The 23,512-nt window shown below is 33.2% G+C and overlaps 2 protein-coding genes across 3 annotated transcripts; one reads left to right on the top strand and one right to left on the bottom strand.

Moving 5' to 3' along the window:
• Positions 1-13,785: 13,785 nt before the first annotated feature.
• Positions 13,786-18,563, bottom strand: PKP-ALPHA (Pyruvate kinase family protein). The gene is made up of 6 exons (XM_022866801.2): positions 17,746-18,563; positions 17,575-17,665; positions 17,287-17,480; positions 16,511-16,632; positions 15,782-16,260; positions 13,786-14,567 (listed from the first exon to the last, which is right to left on the bottom strand). The coding sequence occupies exons 1-6, from the start codon at positions 18,334-18,336 to the stop codon at positions 14,266-14,268; spliced, it is 1,779 nt and encodes a 592-aa protein (XP_022722536.2). The 5' UTR covers positions 18,337-18,563; the 3' UTR covers positions 13,786-14,265.
• Positions 18,564-20,503: 1,940 nt separating this feature from the next.
• Positions 20,504-23,507, top strand: LOC111279629 (uncharacterized). Of its 2 annotated transcripts, none has more exons than XM_089756311.1 (3): positions 20,504-20,722; positions 20,820-21,019; positions 22,986-23,507. In XM_089756311.1, the coding sequence occupies exons 2-3, from the start codon at positions 20,828-20,830 to the stop codon at positions 23,343-23,345; spliced, it is 552 nt and encodes a 183-aa protein (XP_089612437.1). In that variant the 5' UTR covers positions 20,504-20,722; positions 20,820-20,827; the 3' UTR covers positions 23,346-23,507. The 2 variants fall into 2 exon arrangements, with proteins under 2 accessions (XP_089612437.1, XP_022722331.1); XM_022866596.2 differs by having other exon boundaries at positions 20,506-20,722; positions 20,816-21,019.
• The last annotated feature ends 5 nt before the right edge of the window (positions 23,508-23,512 follow it).

Below are 23,512 nucleotides of genomic sequence, written 5' to 3' on the forward strand. Positions count from 1 at the left end.
CATTGGTGTCTTAAGAGAGAACATAGTTTTCTCAGTTAGGGATTCTGGTTTCTCATCATAGTAAATAGTAAGGGGTTTGGGGATAAAAGACTTGCTAGGACGCTTATCACCCACTGTATTCACAATATTTCTACCATTTTCATCATAGAATTCAATGATGGCCTCATCCATCAAGCTCTGTAATGTTTGCTTGAAGACCTCACAACTTTGGATCGAATGTCCAATTATTCTCCCATGGTATTTACAAAAATGGTCAGGGTTTTCATGACTGTCATTGTCATCCAAAAATAATGGTTGAATCATGCCCGTCTTATATAAACAATCATACACCCATTCAAAAGGGGTCCTCACTTCATCCGTGTATCTTTTGATCTTCACATTTTTTTCTTACCCACCATATTGATTTTCCCTTCGATGTGATCCGGTAAAGGGTTTTCATTGACATTTAGCTTGAATTTAGTATCAAAAGATAAAAGCCCATCTTTTATCAAACCTTGCACCTTATGTTTAAATGTCGTGCAATTTTCAGAAGAGTGTCCTGTAATTCCGTAATGATAATCGCACTTAGCGTTAAGGTCATACCAACTTGGGTAAGGTGGTCTTAATGGTTTCGCATAAGTAGGAGCGACAAGATGGTCTCTCATTAACTGAGGGTACAAATCGATGAAAGACATGAGAATTAGGTCAAAATGAAGTCTTTTTCGATTGTTATTATTCTGTGAGTTTTTTTTTATTGCTGTTTGGGTAGGTTAGTCGGGTAAATAGTCGAGCTGGAGGTGTAAGGGTGTAATTGGATGGTTGAAGGCTAAAACTTGGTCTGGGTAGCGGTTGTTGGGGTGCTCGATAATGGTATGGTTGTTGAGAGATTTGGTTTGTGGCAGGGTAGTAAGGGGGGTATGGATTATACGGGATAAAAAGATGGTGTGGCAAATTTCTGTGAGTGACAGCATGTGTCTCTTGCTTTTTCTTCCTTAAAGTAGCTATCTTCTTTTTAAAACATTCAATTTTACCACTTTTGATAGCGTTCTCTATCATCTCTCCTAAGATTACCATGTTAGAAAAATTTTTCGTGGTATTTCCCACCAATCTGTCATAATACGGAGCCTTTAGTGTATTGACGAATAGCACAGTTATCTCTTTTTCAGTCAGTGGCAGTTGAATCTGGGTCGCTGCATCTTTCCATCGATGTGCATATTTTTTGAAGGTTTTCATCAATTTTTCTCTATATTTTGTAATGAAAGCCTATCAGGGGCTGTATCCAAGACGTGCTTATACTGAGCAAGAAAACTTTAGCCAAGTCTTTCCATGAACGAATCTTACTCTAATCTAACTGTATGTACCACTTAACTGCTGAACCAGTCAAACTATCTAAAAACAGTGTATCAATAGTTTATCGTTATGGGTATGACCCATCATCTTTCTATAAAACATGGTGATATGAGTAGAAGGACACTTTGTCCCATCATATTTCTTAAAATTTGAGGTCTTAAATTTTGGTGAGATAACCAAGTCAGGCACTACGCTGAGCTCATTGGCATCAATAACCCCATAAGTGTCATTACCTTCAATCGTTTTGTGCCTCTCTTCGAGTTGGTCATACTTGTCTCGAATTTTTGAATTTATAATAGGTTCTGACATTCGTGAGACTTCTCTTATTCAATAGGGTCGTCAAGATTTGGTACCATGATGGGATCAATGAGATGGGTCCTGAATTGGTATTCAAGTGGGTCGATTGTTGACTTACAGAATGATTGACATAGGGGTATGGCTATGCACTTAGTGGTTGTATGTGTATACCCTGAGGAACTTGAACCTGAACCTGAGGTGGAGTGAATCTTGGAGGGTATAATGGCTCTTCCATATTAACTTCATCTCTTGTCCTTGATACGCCAGCGACTCCTTTTTCTTTCATTGATCCAATCAACAATTGTCTTAATTCAACCATTTGTGCTTCAATGCTTTGTTGTATTTCCATCACCCTTTCTCATATCTCCTCCTGTGCCCTTTCAACGCTTTCAAATCTAGTTGTATTCTCTTCTTCCATGACTCGAGTCTCGGAACGAGTATTATATCTATGCGAAATTGATGAATTTTGGTTCCTTGGCTTTGCTATCCATGAACCTTAGTTTATTAACCAAGAATTAGATTACATGATATAATGTCATTGATATTACTGTTAGTATGAAAATGCACGCATGAAATGAATGAAATGTAAATTAGGGTACTGTCTTAGATCGATCGAAACAAAAAGAAACTTTCATTAACCATGAGAGTCTTTATACATCATTCGATCATTCTTGCATTAAAGCCATAAAAATATTTGATTTAAGCATATTGCTTCCTAGCTTCATACAAAAAGTGCAATAATCTTTGACTGTGGCCTTGGGTTTTACAATCATTCGTTCCAGTGCTTTCACCTTTTTAACCATGTTGCTTGCTTTTTGTACAGCCTTGTAGATTTGAGCAGTCAGATGTTTGATGTATTGTTACCTCTCTAAATTTTTTACTTTCCACATTTCTCGAGCGTCTACCTTCATATTGCAAGTGCGAGCCTAATAATCTTTTCTATCTTACCACTCAATCAAAATCTTATCTATGTGACTCTGATTGCTTGTCAATTGAAGCTCCAAACTCATTAATTCATGCTCTAAGGCTTTTTTCTCACTTTGCAAATCGGAGTTCTTGTTTTGTTCCCTCTTTAGTTCAGCTTTTAGCTTTTCACTTTCTCTTTGGTGCCTTGCTACCTTTTCAGAAGCTCCTGAAAGTTTTTCTTTCCATTCATGCTGTTCTTTGACGAGTGTGGAGATCATTTCTTTATTCTCTCGAGCTCTGTTCTTTCAATATTCTATTATGTCTCGTAGTTTTTTCACATCCTTCTTGGATCCTTTCAAAGGTCTACTATCCAACCTTAATTTTTTATTTTCTTGATGTAGATTTTGTAGATCCTCTTTCAATACTTTTCGTTCTTTAGTCAATTTCTGTACTGCATCATCTTTCATCATCAAAGCATATCTTAGTTGGTTAACCTGATCCATGATAGTCATCTTTTCCTTCTCTAACCTTTTCTTTTCAATCTCAAACTCTCGTTGAGCGATCTCAAGAGTCGATAATACCGATACTGAAATAAAAACTGACAATTTCTTTGAAACATTAGCTGGTAGAGGCCTAATTTCGTTAACGCTTTTCATTCTTCATGTAAGGTAACCTTCAACAACATTATCTGTGAATCTAGCTGGGCTCATTCGGTTAACCTGTTTCCATGCTTGGATGATCTCACGAACCCTTTTCACATAACCGGGTGTTTTATGATCAAACTCAAGTGAACTGAGCTTATGAGTCATAGGGATAAACTGTCGTGAATCATATTATCTTTGAACCATAAGAGGTGTGTAACTCACTACCTCCCATATTCCTAACAAAGGTACCTATGACTCGTCTTCACAACTATACAAGATAGCCATCGAAAGCATCCATGGTGCCTTCCATGTTACATCCTCGCTCGTGAGCTTCAGAAAAAATGCCAACCACTAACCTTTTGTCCAATCTTTTCTCCATTTTTTAGCAATAAACTCCTTGATAGGACTGAAATGCATGGAGAATGATCGAAATGATGTCTTTTCTTTCCCTCAAAAATGGTTTCTGAGCCAGATAAAAAGTAATTATGCACACCTCATAAATCGTCTTTCACTCTTTTTTCGATAAAAATTAAACGATCTAATAGTCTCTGTCAAAATAGTTGGTGAATGGTTTATACCTTTATCTAATTGCTCAAAGAAATCAACCACTGATGTTTCTATATGTCCTAAAACCTTAGAAAATATCATCAATCCATAAATGGCCAAAGCAAACACATCCAACCCTTGATCAGTATCAATATACTTTCTTATGTACTCGAATAGAAAAGCTGATGGAATGGTCTCAACCCTATTTTTTTTTCTTGTGCTTGTCTATCTCTTCAACCTCTACCTACATGATCTTGGCTAATTTCTTTCTATATCCGATAGTCTTATGCTCTTTTCAATAGATCTTATCTTGATTGGTAGACTTTATCCGGAGTAAAAAACAATATTCTGCGATCGTGGGGGTCAAGTTTTCTTGGTTGAATACAAAGTATCGATAAGATAGATTTCAGAACTGTATTACGACTCTCATCAACTGTTCATCAATCTTCACTGACATAAGCTGTGCCACATCCTCGTATTTTTTTAAAAAAGATTTTTTTCTCTTTGTTCTCCACTGTTTCCAAATGGCTTCCAATTTTGATATATTATTCTGATTGTGATCTATATGCACTGACTGTGGTAGCACTGATATGTGACCATCTACTAAGTAATCTCTTTCTTTTTCTTGAGTACTTTTTGAATGGCTCTTGACCTCTATGTAGCTCTTACACACAGATGACATCCTTTAGGTTTTCTGAAAGTTTTTTTTGCTGAAGATTGGTCCAAAATAATACCCTCTAAAAATATAATACCTATACGATGCATGCAACAAAATTGAAGACAATAAAACAAATCAATAATGTAAATAAAACGAATAAATAAAACTGAGTAAATGAATTAAAAAGCATAATAGTATATACATAATATCCTAATTTAGGTAATTTTATCGTAAAAAAGACAATATGGCTCTATCCTAAAGTTGGACCTTACGGGTCACTATATGCCAGGTTAAGATTTACGTGTCTAAAAGTTCTCAGACTATTCCTCACATGATTGTCCATTATAGACTAGTAAGGCTCCCCGATCCTCACCCATTACAGGCTACTAACGGAAAGGGTTCAATCTGAATGAAAGTGTTTCGCTAGCAAATGCGGAGGTTATCACCTCACAAGAGCGTAGCTACTTCACTTCCTCCTAAAAAGGATGGAGCCAGGGTATAGAGCTCATGCATGTGAGTGAATATGCAAAGTGTGTGTAAAGCAATGTATTAATCGAAATAACATGAATAAATCACAACAAAATCAAAATAAAGTAATAACTAACACATAATTTATTTTATTTATTAACATTGTCAATAGCACATAATTAAAATGTTGGCCTGACTCTCAAATCTCCCCAGTGGAGTCGTCAAGCTGTCGTAACGATTTTGGGATCATCAGACGTAAAAGATGATGTTTTAAAATCGAGAAAAATAAAAGGGAGGAGTCGCTATCAATCTTTGTTAGGGTGTGATTGGCCACCCAAAAATTTATCCTTTTAATAAAACTATAAAAATGAGTTTAAAGTTTATCAAAAAGATAAATTTTGATCTACGAAAAATTAGGTTGGGTCCAAGAGTCGGTTACGTGTGAGGAATGATTAGCACCCTCACAGCGCCCATAAATTGGTACCATTTAATTACGCGTTATTTTTTATGTTGGATAAAAATGGTTTTAATTTGAAATTTAACACTAATTTCCTTCATTTAAAAAAAATATTTTTGCTAAATTTTTTTTTTAGGAATATTGAGAAAATCTTTAAGTTAAAGAATTATCTTGAAATTCTCCAACATCTAGGCATAATTTGAAATAACTATTTTCGCTTAAGATTTAACACAACAATCCTTAAAATGAAATAACACTCTTTATAAAAAATTGTTGGTGACTCTACAACATCTAGGTAGAGTACCAAGAATTATTTTTTTCGGAATGTTATTTTTATTTTATTTTGTAATATCATAATTTTTTTTAAAAGTAGTACAAATAAAAATTAAAGACAGAATAGTACAAATAAATACTAATAATAACATGCTAATGTGTGTATGCCAATGAATATTATGTAAAATGAAATGTAATTTAAAAGTTGAATTTTTAAGTATAATGAGACCACCTTGACTCTCCAATATCTAGACAGAGCTTAGGTGCGACTGTTTATATTTAAGATCCCAATTTACTATTATACTTTTTATTTATTAATCTTATTATTAATGCAAATTAAGAAATCGTGTGAAAAGACTTAACGAAATAAAATTTTTTAAATACCCCATCATCTAGGCAGCATTCAGAAACAAATTGCTTCAAATAGAATTTTCACATGTGTCTTTAGGATTTTTAGGATTTTGAATTTTAAAAGGGTTTGAGTAGAGGTTTTGAAAGTTTAGTTTTAAGGTTTAGAAGGTTTTAAAGCTTGAATTTTAGGATATGGAAGGTTTAGGGTTTTGGTTTTAGAGTTTGTAGATTTTAGGGTTTGGATTTTGAGGTTTGGGGTTTAGGTTTAAGAGTTTAAAAGTTTGAGATTTTGGATTTTGGATTTTGGGGGGTTTTGAATTTTAGGGGTTTCAGATTTTATAGGGTTTTGGATTTTTAGGGGTTTGGATTTAAAAGATTTTGGATTTTTAGGGGTTTTAGAAGCCTAGGATTTTGAAAATTAAAAAAATAGTGTTTAAGGTTTCGTTTCTAAGAAAATAATAACATTTCTAAAAATTTTCAACATCTAGGCGGATTTTCGAAACAAGTTCGATTTTAATAATTTTTGAAAATTAATTTAAAAATTTCTTGTATTTCTTTTTATGAAAATTTATTTATAATAATTTCCCAACATCTAGGCGAAATTATTTTTTTAGAAAAATATTTTTATTCCCTCCAACATCTAGGCAGGGAAAATAATAAAAATTATTAATTTTTTTGAGCATTTTTAATATATATATTTAATTATTACTTGTTTTTAATTTTATTATTATTAAAACAATCAAACATTTATTCTAACAAATTTAAAAATTTATCATGCATAAATATAAAAATATACTTAAAATAACAAAAATAATAATATAAAAAAATTAGAAAATTAAAAAAAAAAATTTTTTTTACCTGAACCGGATCGATCAACAGTCTGATCAACGCTGGTCTGGGTCGGTCTGATCGGTTTGACGGTTCGATCAGCGGTTCGGGTGATCCAGTGGTTCAGACCGGTTCAGATCGGTTCACTAACGGTTCTTCTGGATCGGTTCAAGGTTGGCTAAAGCGGGTTGGTGGGTAGGTTCGCCCGGATCTCGAGTGGATCCGGGTCCACGCACGGATCCTCCAAGTTAAAACGGCGTCGTTTTAGGTTTTTTCCTAAACGACATCGTTTTGAGTTTTGCTTTCCTATATATATCTAAAAAAAAATTTTTAGTTCATTATTTTCTGTTTCAGAAAAAAAGAGAGAGAGAAAGAGCTCTGGGGGGAGAGCTCCAGCCGTCTCACCGTCCGACCGCCGGAGCATCGCACCGACCGTCACCTGGTCCACCGTCGTCGGTGATCAAAAATTTCAAAAAGTGATTAGGAAGCTACTTTCGACGCGATCTTTCTAGATCTGAAGTTCATTTTACCAGAAACAGCCCCAATCAACGTAGATCGGGGCTTGAAGCTTTCGGTTACTTTTCTTTCTTTTTTTTTTTTTTAGAAATTGACTTTTTGTTTTATGGTTTTTGCAGGGCTTGCTCGGCGCTGATGGTTCGGCAAGGACTATGTTGTTTTTTTTTTGTTTGTTTTCTTTGGTTTGGGTATTTGTTTGGTTTTCTAATGGTAGGAGGTTTCATGAAAGGTTTGGGTTTTTCTGAGTATGAGAGGCTAGGATTTTGGATATTCAAAAGCTTGTTCAAAGGATAGGGGCTATGTGTCCGAAAAAGCTTTCGAAAGGGGGGTTCCAGAGAGAGGTTGAAGGAGATTCGAGTTGTTGATTTTAAAGAGCTTTAATTAAGGGGATTTAGGTGGCTATAGGTTGGCTGTAGGTGGGCTGAATAGGGAGCTGGCCAGGGGGCTGGTCAAAAGGCTGACAGGGGGCTGATCGAGTTGTAGGGTGGTTGGTCGAGGGTGACAGCAGCGCCAGCCACCCTACTTTTTGTTTTTTTTAAATATTTTTTTATATAATTAATAATTATATATATTTAAAATTATTATTATTATTATTATTATTAGTACTAATATACTTAAAATGAAAACAGTAGACCCGGACAAAATCGATGTCTACATTATGTTGACTTTGCAAGCTAGATTTAAATCCATCTTTATCCATTAAGATTGGGATATAATTCGATACAGGGCAAATCAAATGTTTCATCATATAATTAGGATATGATCCAATACAGGGCACATCAAATGTTTCACTATATAATTCGAAAAGAGCTCACGCCATGCATTGGTAGCCATTGCTTGGTAGAGCCTTTGAAGGATTCTAGTTTCTTCTATCTCGTCCTTTTCTTATGTAAAGTAAGGCCCTTTAAACCCTAGGTCATACAATATTGTATCCTCTAACAGCGTTCAAAACTTCACCATCTAGCATTTTGGTCTTACCTTACCTCCTACCTTTTCAATAGTCCATGTTATGTTATTAAAATCTCTCAAGCAAAGCCATGCATGTTGATTTTGTTTCCTTTAGCAACATAATAGGTTCTATACAGAGTGACTTTCTATTGTAGATGGTTCACCATAGAACCCTATTAGTTTTCAATCTTTCCCCTCTAAATTTGTCATATTTTCATGTCAATATGATGTTTTAAAAAGCTACATAAATTCAACATTATTTCATTCTTCATTAACATTGCTAATCTACAACTTCTCTTTTTTGCATCCACGCTAAACATGCCTTGCATCCTGCATTGTCTTCTAACTCAATTAAGTCTTACATTGTTGGAAATGGTTTCCATTAGGAACACCACCTTGAGGTCTTCTCTCTTCGGGATGTTTTGAAGAGCTTAAACTATGCATGGGTTTCCAAGCACACGGTGGTGGTAGAATTTTCATGTCTCTCTTAATTTTGAGTAGAATATGGTTTGTAGTTAGCAAGTTTCCCATTGATTTACTAACAATTGTCTTATGTGTCTTACTTTCTGACAATGGTCACACCAAGGTCTATTACTTTTCTTCTATCGATTTTCACCCTCTTGGTAGAATTTTGGTCCTTGTGCAATAAGGTTTGAATTTTCTATCTTTTGTGGATTACATGATGTCCTTAACATCACTTTTCTTGTACTCTCTTCTCGGTGAACCTCAGAGAAAACTTGTCAGATGCTAGGTAATGGCTTGATGCTAAGAATTCTCCTACGAACATCATCAAAGCTCTTGTTTAGACCAAGTAGAAACTTATAAATTTCGTCCTTCTCCACTATTTTCTTATATTGTTAGCTATCGTTACGGCACTTCCATGCTATTTCTTCAAAGATATCTACTTGCTGCCAATGATAAGTTAAGAAATTAAAATATTCGTAATAGAGGAGTCTGCTTGCCGTAGGTCATATAGAATGCTTTTAATCTCAAATATTACAGATGTATTGTCTACGTTGGAATATGTTTCTTTCATAGCATGCCAAATTTTTTTAGTAGTTTTGTAGTACATGAAATATTCACAAATCTCATTGGTTATAAAATTGATCAACCACAACATTACCATGCTATTTTTTAACTTTTAGGTTCGATACTTCAAGTCATCCTCATTGGATGAAACAGCCATTCTCGTGAGAAAATCTTTTTTACCTTTTTCACAGACAAATAGCATCACTGATTGAGACCATTGGATGAAGTTTTATCCATAGAGTTTGTGACCAGTGATAGACATAATAAGGAGGTCAGACACACTTGTACTTCTGGCCATGATGTAGATAGAAAGATAGAAAGAAAAAAAATATAGATTTTGATTATTTAGGATAAATGCTTTGATACCATGAAGAAATTTATGAGAATTTTATTTATGAACTTATAAGAAACTTTTTAAAGTATAAGAGGATATATATAGCTAAAACATTAAATCTGACAAATCCCATGATACCTTAGAGATAATAATAAATTACCTAAAAATCCTCTAACAATAAATGAAAACTACCAAGTAGTAATATAAAGCTAAAACATCAAATCTGACAAATCTCATGATATCTTAGAGATAATATAATAAATTACCTAAAAATCCTCTAACAATAAATGGAAACTACTAAGTAGTAATTTGGTCAATGAACCAAATTCTTTTTATTTAGGAAACAACTAAAATACTAAATGAATGACAGTTAATCAACTATGATTAGGAATCGATTTTCCACAAAATGTTTCCATGTAAACAGTTTACTTACCATCCATGTTTTTCTTCTTTCTGCCTCATTTCTTGTATCCATCATTTTTGTTTTGACCTTCTTTTTTTCCTCTTTTATTAAACATAAGTTCTGCCATAATCTGTCAAGCTCTTTATCCATACTTACTGTAACTTTTCTTGTTCTTAACTTTACTCCTTAACTTTTACTAGGACTAGTTCTCAAAAACCACCCTTCTAGGCAGCTTGAAATTTACTCGCTTGTATAAGAAATAAGACTCACTTACTCCCACAAAGCATAGCTTTCAAAAATCTAAGATTGGGACAAATACCTGAAATCTTTAATCACACTTTTCTCATCACTTTTTTAAACATATTTTTTCTTATCTAAACTTTTTTAATTGCAACAACAATGTTAAACTAACTCTTAATTTAATTAATTTATACAATTAATTTTAAGAGATAACCTTCAATAAATTTTAAATTCAAATTTCAATACTTGTAATTTTCTTTTCTATTCCTAAACTATGTCCTTTATAAAAAAATTAACAATGCATTTGATCTCACTATTGTCATGAAATGATAAAATTAATTTCTTTTATGATGGGAAAAAACCACTATATATTGACATTACTAAAAAATAATTTTTTTTTTCAAATAAATTAGCTAAATGAAATCTAAAACTTCGATTTTATTTTTCTCTTCAACTTGATTAAAAGTTCATGGATAATTATTCGATTGATTTGTTGATATAATAATATAAAAAAGAAGAATATCATCAAAAGTTATTTGATTTATTGATAAAATATTAAATTTTTAATTTCAATGATCAAAATTTAAATTTTAATGATTTTAATAAAAAAATAATATCATGATGAAAAAAGCTCAATTGTAGTTTTTTCGTTTATTTTTCCCTTCACACAAAAACAATATCATATCATAAGAAAACCCTGTTTGTTTGTATCAATTCCAACAAAGTTGGTGTCCAAAACTATGAAAAAAATTTCATTTTATTAATATAATGGAGAAGATGACTATGTCTTTGTCCTTTCAACGCACCAAAACCCACCTTCCTTTTGGAACTGTTGTGGTTGGATTCTTATTTTGAGTATTTTTCCTCTATTATTTTATTTTATTTTTATTTGGGCAAAGCCAAACAGAACTTTGTACTAACATTGTTTTCCTTGACAATGAGGCTTAGGTACACTGTCTCACAAGTAATTGCATAATTCAACTGTTTCTTGATAGTGTTCTTATAACATGTAAGGTTGAAGAACTCCAAAAAATTTTGGCCCACTTGTGGGGTAGATTTGAGTGAGACATCCGTAGTATTATTTAATGATTACATAAATCCATTGCATATTTCTATGTCATAGAAACAATTATTTTCACATATACCATTTCGTTTTAGTCTGATATATTCCATTTTTAATTTACAATTTTACAAAACTATAATGATTTTAAACTCAAAAAGGGAAAGATGAAACAAATAAGAAAAGTAAATAATAGACTTTAATCCAATTAATTTATATAATTATTTTTAAGAGATGTATTTAATAAAATTGAAGTTCAAATTTTGATATTTATAAATTCGTAATTCCTTGATTTATTTTTAAACTACGATTTCTTTTATACAAAAAAAATCAAATAATTAAATATAATTCTTACATGTGTCTTCGTGTTAGTGGTCAATTAGTGACTTTACCAAAACAATTATTATATAAAATTATTTATGTTTTTTTTGGGGTGAAACCTTTTTCAATTGTTGAAATGGAAATTGGGATAGACTTTTAAATTGATGGCAAAGTTGTTAACAGAATCACAATGCAGTTTGGCCCAGTGAAGCAGGTGAAGCATAGGGTTTCAAGTCAACCTGCACAACCCTTTTTCTTGGTGTATTGGTAAATCTGAGCATCAAATTCTGGTTGCATTTAATCATTCAATTGAAATGTGATGGCTCTTTGAGCCCACCTCCATGTAAGTTGTACTATGGAGAAAACTAATCTGAGCAGACTAGTCATTACTCATTACCTATCTTGTTTCCATTTAGATTTAAGACAACGCAATTTCTTTTCTTTTTTTTTTTTTAATTTAAAATCAGTAATAGATAGATTACTCCAATTCTCAAATAGGATATTATAGGAGTAGTTACAAATTTACAAATTGGATTATTTTTTATACATCATGGGTGAAGTTTTTAGATTTCATAAGTGTTTTAAAAATATTATCAGGTGTTTTTTATTTACATAATAATTTATTAATTATTTTAAATATATCTTAATAAATATGTGATAATCATTTGATCTATTAGTAAATTTTAAATTTTGATGCATCCATCAAATCCATGGTTTGAATAAAAAATCATTATATTTGTGTAAGAGTTAGTATGTAAAATTTTGATTAAAGAAATAAGATTAAGAGAATGACACATGTCAGAGAATGACACAAATAGTAAGTCATTTGTGTAATTGAGATTATGAGTAATTTTGATGATCTTGTAATAAAGAGAAAGGAGATAGAAATTATTTGAAAAAAAGAAAGAAAAGGACATAAAAATTGAAGTATCATATTTTACTTTTCTCCTTTTCAATTGTACCAAATTTATTCAGCCTCTTGATTTTTAGCAATAATTACCAGATGGAGAGAAGAAGAAACAAGAAAAACAGAACAAATGTGGAGGCCTTAATTCAATCTCCCCAACTACAAATTGGAGAAAAAAAAAAAAGAAAGAAAGAAAAGGCTGAAAATAACCAAAGGTACATGTGCATTGCAGGGACCTGCCTGAAAGAAGGAAAGCATCTAAAGCCATCTCTGCATAATAGTTCCAAAAATACTCATGCTCTGTGGCAATGGCATCACCTTCAATCTAAAAATTGCACTGCAAAAGTACTACTATTATTCTTTACCTCTTGCCCTTTTTTTCTTTTCTTTTTCTTCCTTTTCACTCTTTGAACTTTCTAGTTTCTTGTAATGTTTTTGAATGAAAAATCAGTTTCAATTACTGATTGTGCCAAAAAGAAAACATAAGAGAAAAAAAAAGAAGATGGGAATCTTACAAAATTACCATACAATATGAACTAGAGAGTTTTGTGTATTTTTATAAGGATCACTAAATGTTTAATTTAGGATTAAACTTTTGGTGGATTGTTTATGTAAGAATCGAACATATAAATTTTGTCAAATCAAAACTTTAAACTTAAGCCCCAATCGTACAGGCCATAACACTTGCCATGGTCGCACATTTGTCAGCCCAGTTTTGAAGCCATGAAGGAGGCTCGGATTTAACCATTATCACAATTTTTTTTTCAACAGTCTGAATCAAATTAAATAGTCTTTGAAAAGCCTTATCAAGTCAAAATCATAGACTAGTAATCCTTTATTTCTCTTTTGCTTCAATCGGACAGCCAAACTGTAATTAGGTAGTTGCAATTAATTCAGAGCTTTGAAACTCTCGGGCTCTAGCCTGGGTCAATGCTTTAAACATTTAATATCACCTGTTAATGTTATTTGCTGTTGGATTTCAGGAGAATTGTCTGGATGGGGTTAATGTTATTTGCTGACAATTTTAATTGGGTTATGATGAAATCATACTAAAAGAACGAAAAATGATACAACTTAAAATTTTAATAAAAACTATATAAACTTGATAAAAATAAAAATAAAATATATTTTATGTTTAATTTATTGATTCGAATTGTAATATAATAATTTTCATATTTTACAAATGTTAGATACAAAATAGATAATCATATATAAATTGCCAGGTTAACATGTAAGAATTTACAAAAAAGACTGCCTGAGAGAGTTGATAAGATTCGAAATAACAAACGGTTTTATTGAAACAGAAATTCTTGTTGAATATCATAAGGCTGACATAGATGAGCTACATTTCCTTTAAAATCCCAAAATATACTGACAAAAGACAAAAGAAAATTACAGCTTTTCCTTTCAGGTTCGGGAGAACACTCTATAAAACTATCAAAGTGAAATAAATAGATTTTGAAATTGTGTTGGCATGACCCAGCCGCAGCCCCAGCCCCAACACCAACAATATAGAACATCTAAAGTACAAAAGTGTGAGATGTGCCATACTGTAGATTTGGTTGTTGTGGCTAAGAGCCATAGTTAGAACAAGACAATGCTCATGATTGATCCTCGTTTTTCTCTGGCATAATTTTCTTTCTAACAGTAATCAAGTTGAACAGATAATGAAGGATACAGGCAGTCTAATGCGTAAAACAGTCGAGGGGCAGGGTTGCAAAATGACCATAATCTGAATCATACTGAGTTTTTAAGGAACATTCATGACTTGGATGGACTGCAACATGTCTGAGACAGCAATTACAAGGTCACCTGATTTGATCATTCCCCTGGCCTTGAGTAACGAGAAGGTTTTGTTAAGGTTGCTTTCCATATCATCGGAAAAGCTCAGTCGGAAGGGTATCAGACCCCATTGTAGGTTCAGACGCCTCCGAACAGAAGTTGTGGTTGTAAAAGCAAAGATGGGGCAATCCGGTCGACAACGTGACAGGAGAGATGCCATGTGGCCTGTCTTTGTGTAGACAAAAATGGCATCCACCTCTAAATTGTTAGCTGCAGATCACAACCAAACTAACATCAAGACCAAAATTAAAGAAAAATGACTCAAAATAAAACATTGTATATCTATCAGCTCCAGTTTCCGAAAAGGTGTGACTAAAGCTGGCAAAGCTGATCTAGACCTGAAAAATCAGCCCAAACCAACCCGATTTGACTAGGAGAAGTCCATAATTTGAACCTAAACAACTCAAAAGTCTAATCCAAAATTAAATTCATTTGACTTTAAAACTTAACAATTTGGATCAAAATGACCCGAACCTAAGTAACTCGAAAGACTTGAATTTCTCTCGACCTGAAATATGACCCCACCAACCCAATTGCCACCTCTAAGGGTAACCACTCACTTAGCTGATGGGTGACATTGAGTCATCTATTCATCTACACCAAAAAAATTTTGCTACATCTTTTGGGAAAAAATATAACAGAGGAGAACAAGAGAGAATGAAAACCAGTATCATCATCATCAGGAGAAAAAGGGAGAGGGAGGAGGAAGAGAAGATAACAGTCCCAGGAGAAAAGTTGAAAAGTTGTATGCAGTTACACATTAATCATAGTTTACTCAATCCACCAGCTTTAATGAGACATTGAGCAAACTATGCAGGTCTTCTTCAAATTAACTTGAGATACTTTGAGAAGTGAAGCTATCTACCAAAATTCCATGTTGATTGCATTCCAAAATTCATTACTTGAACAAGAATTATTAACATTTTAAATAAACTCAATAAAAGAAATAATCTCATATTGAAATGAACTCATGAAAGTAGCCCAAATCATTCAAATGCCCCAAAATTTAATCACTTGAAGAAAGAAAAAGAACACATAAATGACATGAATTTGCAAAGATTCTTTCCACAACATTCACCCTACCAGTTTATATAAAATTTTCCCTCAAATATTCAAAGAGCTATAATGTGTATACAGAACATTCAAAGTTTTAAAAGTCTCAAGATGTAAAATATTTTTTGTACTTTGCACCACAGTCAATTCAATGAAGAAAGAAAATACATAGATACAGGTTATATATATACACACATGAATGTATGTATGTGTGTGTGTGTGTACACACACATATGTATGTATGTATGTATGTGTATATATATATATATATATATATATATACATATATATATATATGCATGTGTGTGTGTGTGATATGTATGTATGTATGTATGCACAGATAAATATATTACAGAATAAAAAAATCTTACCCATCTTCGCCGCAGAATTACAAATCTCTTCTGAGATTTTATCTGCAAATGATGTTCCTACATCTGGCAGTTGCATAGCCTCATGGCGTTTTTCCTCCCTCCACCACTTCTCTATTCTTACGCTAACACTTCTCAGAACAGCCAATGCCTTTTCAGGGTACTGTCCCATAGCAGACTCACCAGAAAGCATTAAAGCATCAGCTCGCTGCCTCACCGCTTCAGAAACATCAGCAACTTCAGCTCGGGTGGGTGTAGGGTATTCAATCATTGATTCAAGTAGCTGGGAGGCAACGATCACTGGCTTATTTAGCTGCCTGCATAAATGGACAATCTTCTGCTGAGCCGATGGAACCTGTTCCAGTGGTATCTGAGCACCCAAGTCTCCTCTGGCAACCATAGCTCCATCTGATGCTTGGATAATTTCTTCTAAGTTCTTTAATGAGTCAATACTCTCTATCTTTGCAATGACAGCTATGTCACTGCACAAAATTGAGATGCCACTTTCAGCAAAAAAAAAAAACCAGATTGATACATGTTACTAGTTTTTGGAACACTAGAATTTATGTTACAAAAAGAGTATTAAATTTCAGTCTCTGTTTCTAATTTGCAACTGTTGAAAGTGGAATACAAGTATGTCAAAGTAGAAGCTCAAAAACCCATAAAAGATTATCAGAATTGACCACAAGCATTCCATACTTCCAAGAATGCAACGCCATGTATGATACTTACCTACCACGTGACCTAGCAGCAATATAGCTTTTAAGATGATTAATCACTTCAGCAGATTTGACAAAGGATATTGCAATAAAATCAACACCTTCTGCAATGCCAAAATCGATGTCCAACCAATCCTGAAGTGGAAACAAAGCTTGATCAGGCAACCAGGCAAAAAAATTTTTGTTTCTAGATAAGTGCTTCATCATTTACAGATACACAACCAAGCAGGCAGCACAACAGAACAAGAAGGTAATTAAATGAATGTTACACATTCATGGAGGCATACAACAAAGACACAGGCTTAAAAACTCAAACATAAAAGTTTCAAAATCATGAGAACCTACAGAATAAATGGCAAAATCAGATCGCAAAATCACCATTGCTGGGTTAAATGAGTTGGATTAGCTATCCTACTGCACTTGAAACAGATTTCCATCTATAATTTATGACTATTGTTCATTAACTTTTTAGTATATCATTGGACTTATTTCTGCAACATTACACAAACCAATTCCTTATGATTGTATGGAAAAAGAAAATGCTACACACATTGATTTCATTCAAAGAAGCTCAAGACAATGTTTAACAAATCAAATAATTTAATACCAGTGTGTAGGACTGTAGGATATAGAATAATTCAAACAAACGCAGGGTTAATTCAAAGAGACTATAAAACCTATAATGTCATCAATGCCTAATGTCAGATTCCATTGCTACTATATACTATATAGATTATTCAATACCAAGTAATAAAATTCAAAGAACAAAAGAAAGAAACAAGTAACAACCTTGGAAGAAATGGTAGGAAGCATAGCATTACGCTCACGAACAAGGCTCCCATCCCTCCAGAACGTCAAATTAGCTCGCGGTAGCAACAACCCCGGATCGGTACACCTGCACTTAACATCAGGACCAATCTTCTTGATCACCTCAAACCTCACCATTCCACCGTCAACCAAAAGGTCATCCCCAACTTTCACATCTATATACCAACATCAAACAATCTTATTTAAATCACCAATAAATCAATTTGCTTATAATTACTTTTTCTTTGACTAAAAAATAAGATTACAAACCTTCAGCAAAACCGTCATAATTCACATTAATTGTTCGCTCTGGCAGCATGGAACCAAAAGCTCTAACACTAAATGTCCAGATTTCTCCATCCTATATTCAAAAATAAATAATTCAAAATTAATGAAATAATTTTTTATTTTTTCAAAAAAATCTCTCATTTTTATTTTTACCTCAGCTTTGGTGGAGGCAGCGCCACCAAGATCTCCCATGTGGATCTCGCTACCTTCAGTATCCATCATAATAGCTACGGCGAAGCCTTTCTCTTCGTTGAGTCTTCTTACCCGCTTGATCACCGTTTGATGCCACTCGCGTGTGCCGTGGCACATGTTGATTCGAGCCACGTTCATGCCTCCGACAGCCAACGCTTCCAGCTGCTCGAACCCGCATGTGGCTGGACCGATCGTGCAGATAATCTTCGTCCGCCTCGTGCTCCGGAATCCGTTCTCCTTCAGCTCCGTCTCCGTCACCGCATCCACCTCGATTGCCGCCGCCGCTCCGGAATCCAAAGGAGCAGGAGACGGAATCGCCCCCACATTGTCCGCTGATAAAACCCTTGCAACTCCGCTCTGGCCGTTGCCGGAAGCCAGGACTTGCGATGACGTGGCATTGAGATCTGAAGATAACGATTTTGTGATCGTGATAAAGTATTTTTTGGTCGGGAGGTTAATTACGGGGATCCGGAGATAGGACGTCGCCGGAAGTTTCGGGAGAATGAGATAAGGAGAACGAGAGGGAGTCAAGAACTGAAGGGACTGCGACATTGTTACCGGAAAAGAAAACAGTTGCCGGTGGCCGGAAATGTTCGGAGCAAGTGAACTGGAAGTTCTCTATTTCTCTTATTTTTCCAGTTCTTAAGGGGAAATTGACAAGGAGGGAGGCGGATAAACCGAGGAGAAGAACCGTGTTTGGAGCTTGGGAAATGTCGCCAAGTGAGTAGGCAGCTGACAAAAAAAAATGCTTTTTTCTGCTGTTTGCCAAACAGATCTTCGAGGACTGTTAAACGGCAAAAAAATCTAGGAAGCACTAGGAAGTGGCAGGTTGGGTTCAGGAGTGCTAGGATGAGATCGGGTGCAATCTTTTCGATTACGTGGCTAATTTTGGTTAGCTAAAATTAGGGGGTGTTGGAGAATAAAGGGGCTTTGGCTTTGTAATTTTGAGAACGTGGAAGTTTAAAGGTTTACGATGAGATTGAATCACTGGAGTGGATCTATGAAAGAACTGGACTTCTGGGCTTAAAAACTGCTTTAGTTTGGGCCTTGCCGAAGTGGAAGAATAGATCGTGGAGAGAACATTTGATTTTCCGGCACACTGAAGATATTTAGGCTTTAGGAAAAAATATCTATTATTTTTAAATTTTTGTAATATACATATATGATCAAAATTTACTCAATGTTTCACTTTTTTATTTTTTTTGTAATTTTTTTATATTTAATAAATTCTTTTTTAAATTTTATTTTTTAAGTGAGACTCAAAATTTTTTTATTTTTTACTTTTTTTTAAGATTTTAAATTTATTTTTTATATGATTCATTTGATGATAAAGACATGCCAATTTTTTATTATTTATATTTAATAAATATTTTTTAAGATTTTAAATCATATGTCATGTTATTTATTTTCTTCTTTTTTATTTCTTTCTTTTTTATCTTTTTTATTACTTTTTCTTTCTTTTCTTTTTTTTTTAAATATTTATATATTTTTATAATATTTTATTTTGAGACAGGTCAAATGGGTATTTAATTATTTTGTTTTCCAATAATATACCTTAAGGCAAGCTGAGTATTTCTTTTTTAAAAGAAACAAATTTGCGTCGAAAATATATTTAAAATATTTTATTTTGAGTTATTTCAAGATATATATATATATATATATAATTTTATATTTTATTATTTATTTAATTATATATACTATATTAATAAAATTATTTTTTTAATTTAATAAATTAATATTTTAAACTCAATATGAGTATTAATGTGATAATTTTTGTGAGTTTTTATTTCTCATTTTTACTTTTTTTATTTTTTTTATTTTTTTTATTTTTAATTTTTAATTTTTATTGGATAAATTTATGAAAAAATATAACCAATTAAAATACCATGTGTCATTCCCATTTGTTTTTATTTTTTTTATCTTTTTTTAATTTTTTAATTTGATTAATTTTATTAAAAAAATACAATCAATATAAATAGTATATCAAAACAATTTTACTTACGAGAATGCGTTCATATTTTTCTATATATATTATTATTTTATACAACATCAACTAATTTTTTAAAATTTATGAGCAACATTAAATCTGGATTGATCCTTAATTAGAGTCGAATCAATATTTGTATTGTTCAGACAATTGATTAGAAAAAAATTTGAATTGATTCGTTGAAATTATAAAAAAAAAAAAATTGTGATTTGTTAAAGCTTTTATTGATTCCAATTAATTACATATAATTTCTTTAATAATTTTAAAATCATATTTAACTATTTCCCCAAAAGTTTTAAAAATTTTATATTGCCCTAATTTCCTAATTTTAGTTTTTTCAAATTGGTCAATTTTGGGCTTTCATTTGTCTAATTCTTTTATAATCTGAAAAATTACTAATGATTTTAAGCCATTATCTTTACCAAATAAACAAAACTATTTTCAAAACCAAATATTGTACTATTATAATTTCAAAAAAAAATTTATAGTACTATAACTGCATTTTGTCATTTGATAATTAATAAAATAAGGAAATAAATGTAAGTTGCATTAATATGGAAAATCAGAGATCCAAAATTGAAAGATGGGAATATTTGTTATTAAAAGAAAAACTTTTGTAAAAAAAAAAAAAAAAAAAAAGGAGAATAACTTACAAAGAATTCCAAATGTGTGAGCACAATATTTGTAAAAAAATAATAATAATAATGGCAAAGCACCACGTAATCAGCACTAGGCATACAGGACAGCAGCAACCGTGTCAAGGACAGCAATTACCTGTATGCCTCTCTTCCCCGCAAATAATTTTCTGCTTTCTTCTAACATTCAAAAAAAAAAAGAAAATCGGAATTTCTCTCCATTCCCCCATAAAATCCGTTTCTATTCCTTCACGATCCACGCTATCACCTCCATCACCACTGTCCATCATCACCACAATCAAATCTCTCAATTCAGGTAAAATAATGGGATTTTTATTTATTTATTTTGTTAGATTCGTTTCTTTGATCGATTTAAGGTACGAAGGTTTCATTTTTTTTTTTTTTGAAGGAAGCAAAAAAGATGGGGGCTTTCATATCGAAGTTTTGGTTCATGTTATTTCCCGCAAAGGAATATAAGATTGTGGTGGTGGGGTTGGATAATGCAGGCAAAACGACGACGCTTTACAAGCTTCACCTTGGTGATGTCGTTACTACCCATCCTACTGTTGGTAGCAACGTTGAAGAGCTTGTTTATAAAAACATCCGCTTCGAGGTAATCTTTTCTCTCTTTCTTTTCTTTTTCTTTTTTTTTTTTACTTTGAGATTTTATTTCCTATTTCTCGATGATTTAATTTCTGGGCTTTCTTTTTTAAATCTTTTTTTATTAAATTTTGTGGAAATAGTTTTCATGTTGTGATTATATAGCCACCGGAATGGGATTTTTGTTGATCTTGAAACATGGTGAATGAATTTTTATTGTGATTTTTTATGAGCATTATGAACTGAATCCTCATATTTAGAGGGAAGTTAGTTTGTACGTAGATTTTGGTACTTAGGAATTAGCATTTGCAACTTGTTTGATGCATAATCTTGGCCGAATGGTAGCTTTGATCTCTGGTTAGGGTGCCGTGTTTGAAGTATTATTCATAATGGTTCACCGGAAACTTGGAAAGCAGATTATTCTTGTTTTGTACTGGAGGAGGAATTTTGTTGTTTATTTTGGCTATAGAGGTGTGCTTTTAAGAATCGGATGAGGATTTAGATATGCAATATGGCTATGGTTGTACTATTTTGATGTGTCACGAATCTGTTTTACCCATTTTTATTCTTTTCTTTTTTTTTTTGGATAAGTAGCATTTTCATTATCCAAGAAGCAGAAGCTCTGCTAACAAGTAACAAGAAGCAGTAAACCTGCTACCAAGTTACAGATCAAACATATCTCTACTTAGCTCCCATCTCTTACACAATTCTTGGTTTACATGATCAAAAGCAATACTTTTAAGTCCAACTAAGCGTAGCCTGACCACATCTCTAATCTGTCATAGGATCATGTCCCCTGCTGTTTCTCCTGACTTGTAGATCCTCTTATGCCATTCTGCCCATATCCAATATATGTACCCCTATGCAATATATATACGCCCCCCAATGCCAGTCGAAGGATTACAGAAATTAATGCCTTCCATTCGAGCCTAGTTACAGCCCATTGCACTTCATTGTCCCATCCAGCAACTTTCTGTGCAGGTTACATTGGTACAGTACTTGCCTCCAAACCTCCTTTGAATAATTGCAGCTGAAAAACTTATGATCCCTGGTTTCTTTCTCCTGCCTACATAGTACACAAACCTCATCTGTCTGAATCCCCCACTTTGCCATCCTGTCGTTAGTCGGAAGCCTGCTTTGCATTGTTATCCAAGCAGTTATAGCAGTTTATCCATAAACTAATGGTGCATCTAGAGCTTTGGTTCTGCCTACTTACAAAACTATAAGGTCCTTTTATTGGTTCCACAACATGCTTTATAGTTTTCTGAGCAGAACACTGCATTGTGTGGTTTCACTAGAGTATATGTTTGCCCTATAGGATGGATATAGACATTTATCCCTTTTTCATCATAGGTTCCAAGAGTCCTTTTGGCTGTAAATGATTATATTGAAAATGGCACATGAATGTTTTTCCCTTTATAATATATGCATTGAAGTAAAGAGACAGAGACACGTTAAATATGTCAATTAGGCATGCTGCCTTTTTTCACTATGTCAATCGGATGGATCTGTTCTTAATCCATTCTTGTTTTTTCTTTGTATTTAATTTAATTTAATTGTCCGAGTTGAGTTAGTCTTTCTTTTTCTTTTAGTTTGCAAATTAATATAATATGAGGGAATTTGATGGCAGAATGCAATTTAGCTAGCAAATTCTACCTGCTTGTCCTTTATGAAGGTCCAATTTTGATAACCTGACTAATTCCGTCAGGTCTTGTTGATCTTGTTCTTGCTATAGTTTTAGCTTGTCATTTATGAAGATCCAATTTTCAAGCAGTACTTTGATTATGAGATTCACCCTAAGAAAAGAAATTGAGACTACCAACTAGATAGGACATAGCTCAGTATATTCTTTTCTTATTGGATTGTGTGCTAAACTAAAATTAGCATCTAGTGTACATAGATCGGTGGGGGTTGAATGTGATGGTTTCATTTAGATTTTACGAATCAGCTGGGCACCTAAATATTTGTATTTGCCTCAGGTCTGGGATCTTGGTGGGCAAGAAAGACTAAGAACATCATGGGCAACATATTATCGGGGAACTCATGCTGTTATTGTTGTGATAGACAGCACGGATAGGTCCAGGATCACCATTATGAAGGATGAGCTCTTCAGGTTGCTTGGACATGAGGACCTTCAACATTCTGTTATACTTGTGTTTGCAAATAAACAAGATTTAAAGGATGCAATGACCCCAGTTGAGATCACTGATGCCCTTTCGCTGCACAGCATAAAAAATCATGACTGGCACATCCAAGCCTGCTGTGCACTTACTGGAGACGGTTTGTACGATGGTCTAGGCTGGATTGCCCAGCATGTTACTGGGAAAGCACCAAGTTGAAAAGGAGATTTCAATCAAAGAGAATTCATTTTTCATATATTATGGATTCCGATGACTGAAACGGTCAACTTTTGTGTAACATCTGCTGTATGAGCTTTTGTCAGTTTTGTACATTGTTTTCACATTTCAATTTGCTTGAAGAAATTGACATTTTCTGCACTATGAAG

The sequence above is a fragment of the Durio zibethinus genome, chromosome 27, assembly GCF_047325235.1.
Source record: "Durio zibethinus cultivar Kanyao isolate XHJ-2024 chromosome 27, ASM4732523v1, whole genome shotgun sequence".
Classification (NCBI taxonomy): domain Eukaryota; kingdom Viridiplantae; phylum Streptophyta; class Magnoliopsida; order Malvales; family Malvaceae; genus Durio; species Durio zibethinus.

What these genes read in the sequence shown, in the direction of transcription:
- LOC111279629 (XM_089756311.1), top strand. Translation starts at nt 20,828, where the DNA reads ATGGGGGCTTTCATATCGAAGTTTTGGTTCATGTTATTTCCCGCAAAG. An exon ending in ATAAAAACATCCGCTTCGAG is followed by an intron (nt 21,020 to 22,985) that starts GTAATCTTTTCT and finishes TATTTGCCTCAG; the next exon opens with GTCTGGGATCTTGGTGGGCA.
- PKP-ALPHA (XM_022866801.2), bottom strand. Translation starts at nt 18,336, where the DNA reads ATGTCGCAGTCCCTTCAGTTCTTGACTCCCTCTCGTTCTCCTTATCTC. An exon ending in CTGCCTCCACCAAAGCTGAG is followed by an intron (nt 17,666 to 17,745) that starts GTAAAAATAAAA and finishes TTTTGAATATAG; the next exon opens with GATGGAGAAATCTGGACATT. An exon ending in TTCCTACCATTTCTTCCAAG is followed by an intron (nt 16,633 to 17,286) that starts GTTGTTACTTGT and finishes TTTCCACTTCAG; the next exon opens with GATTGGTTGGACATCGATTT.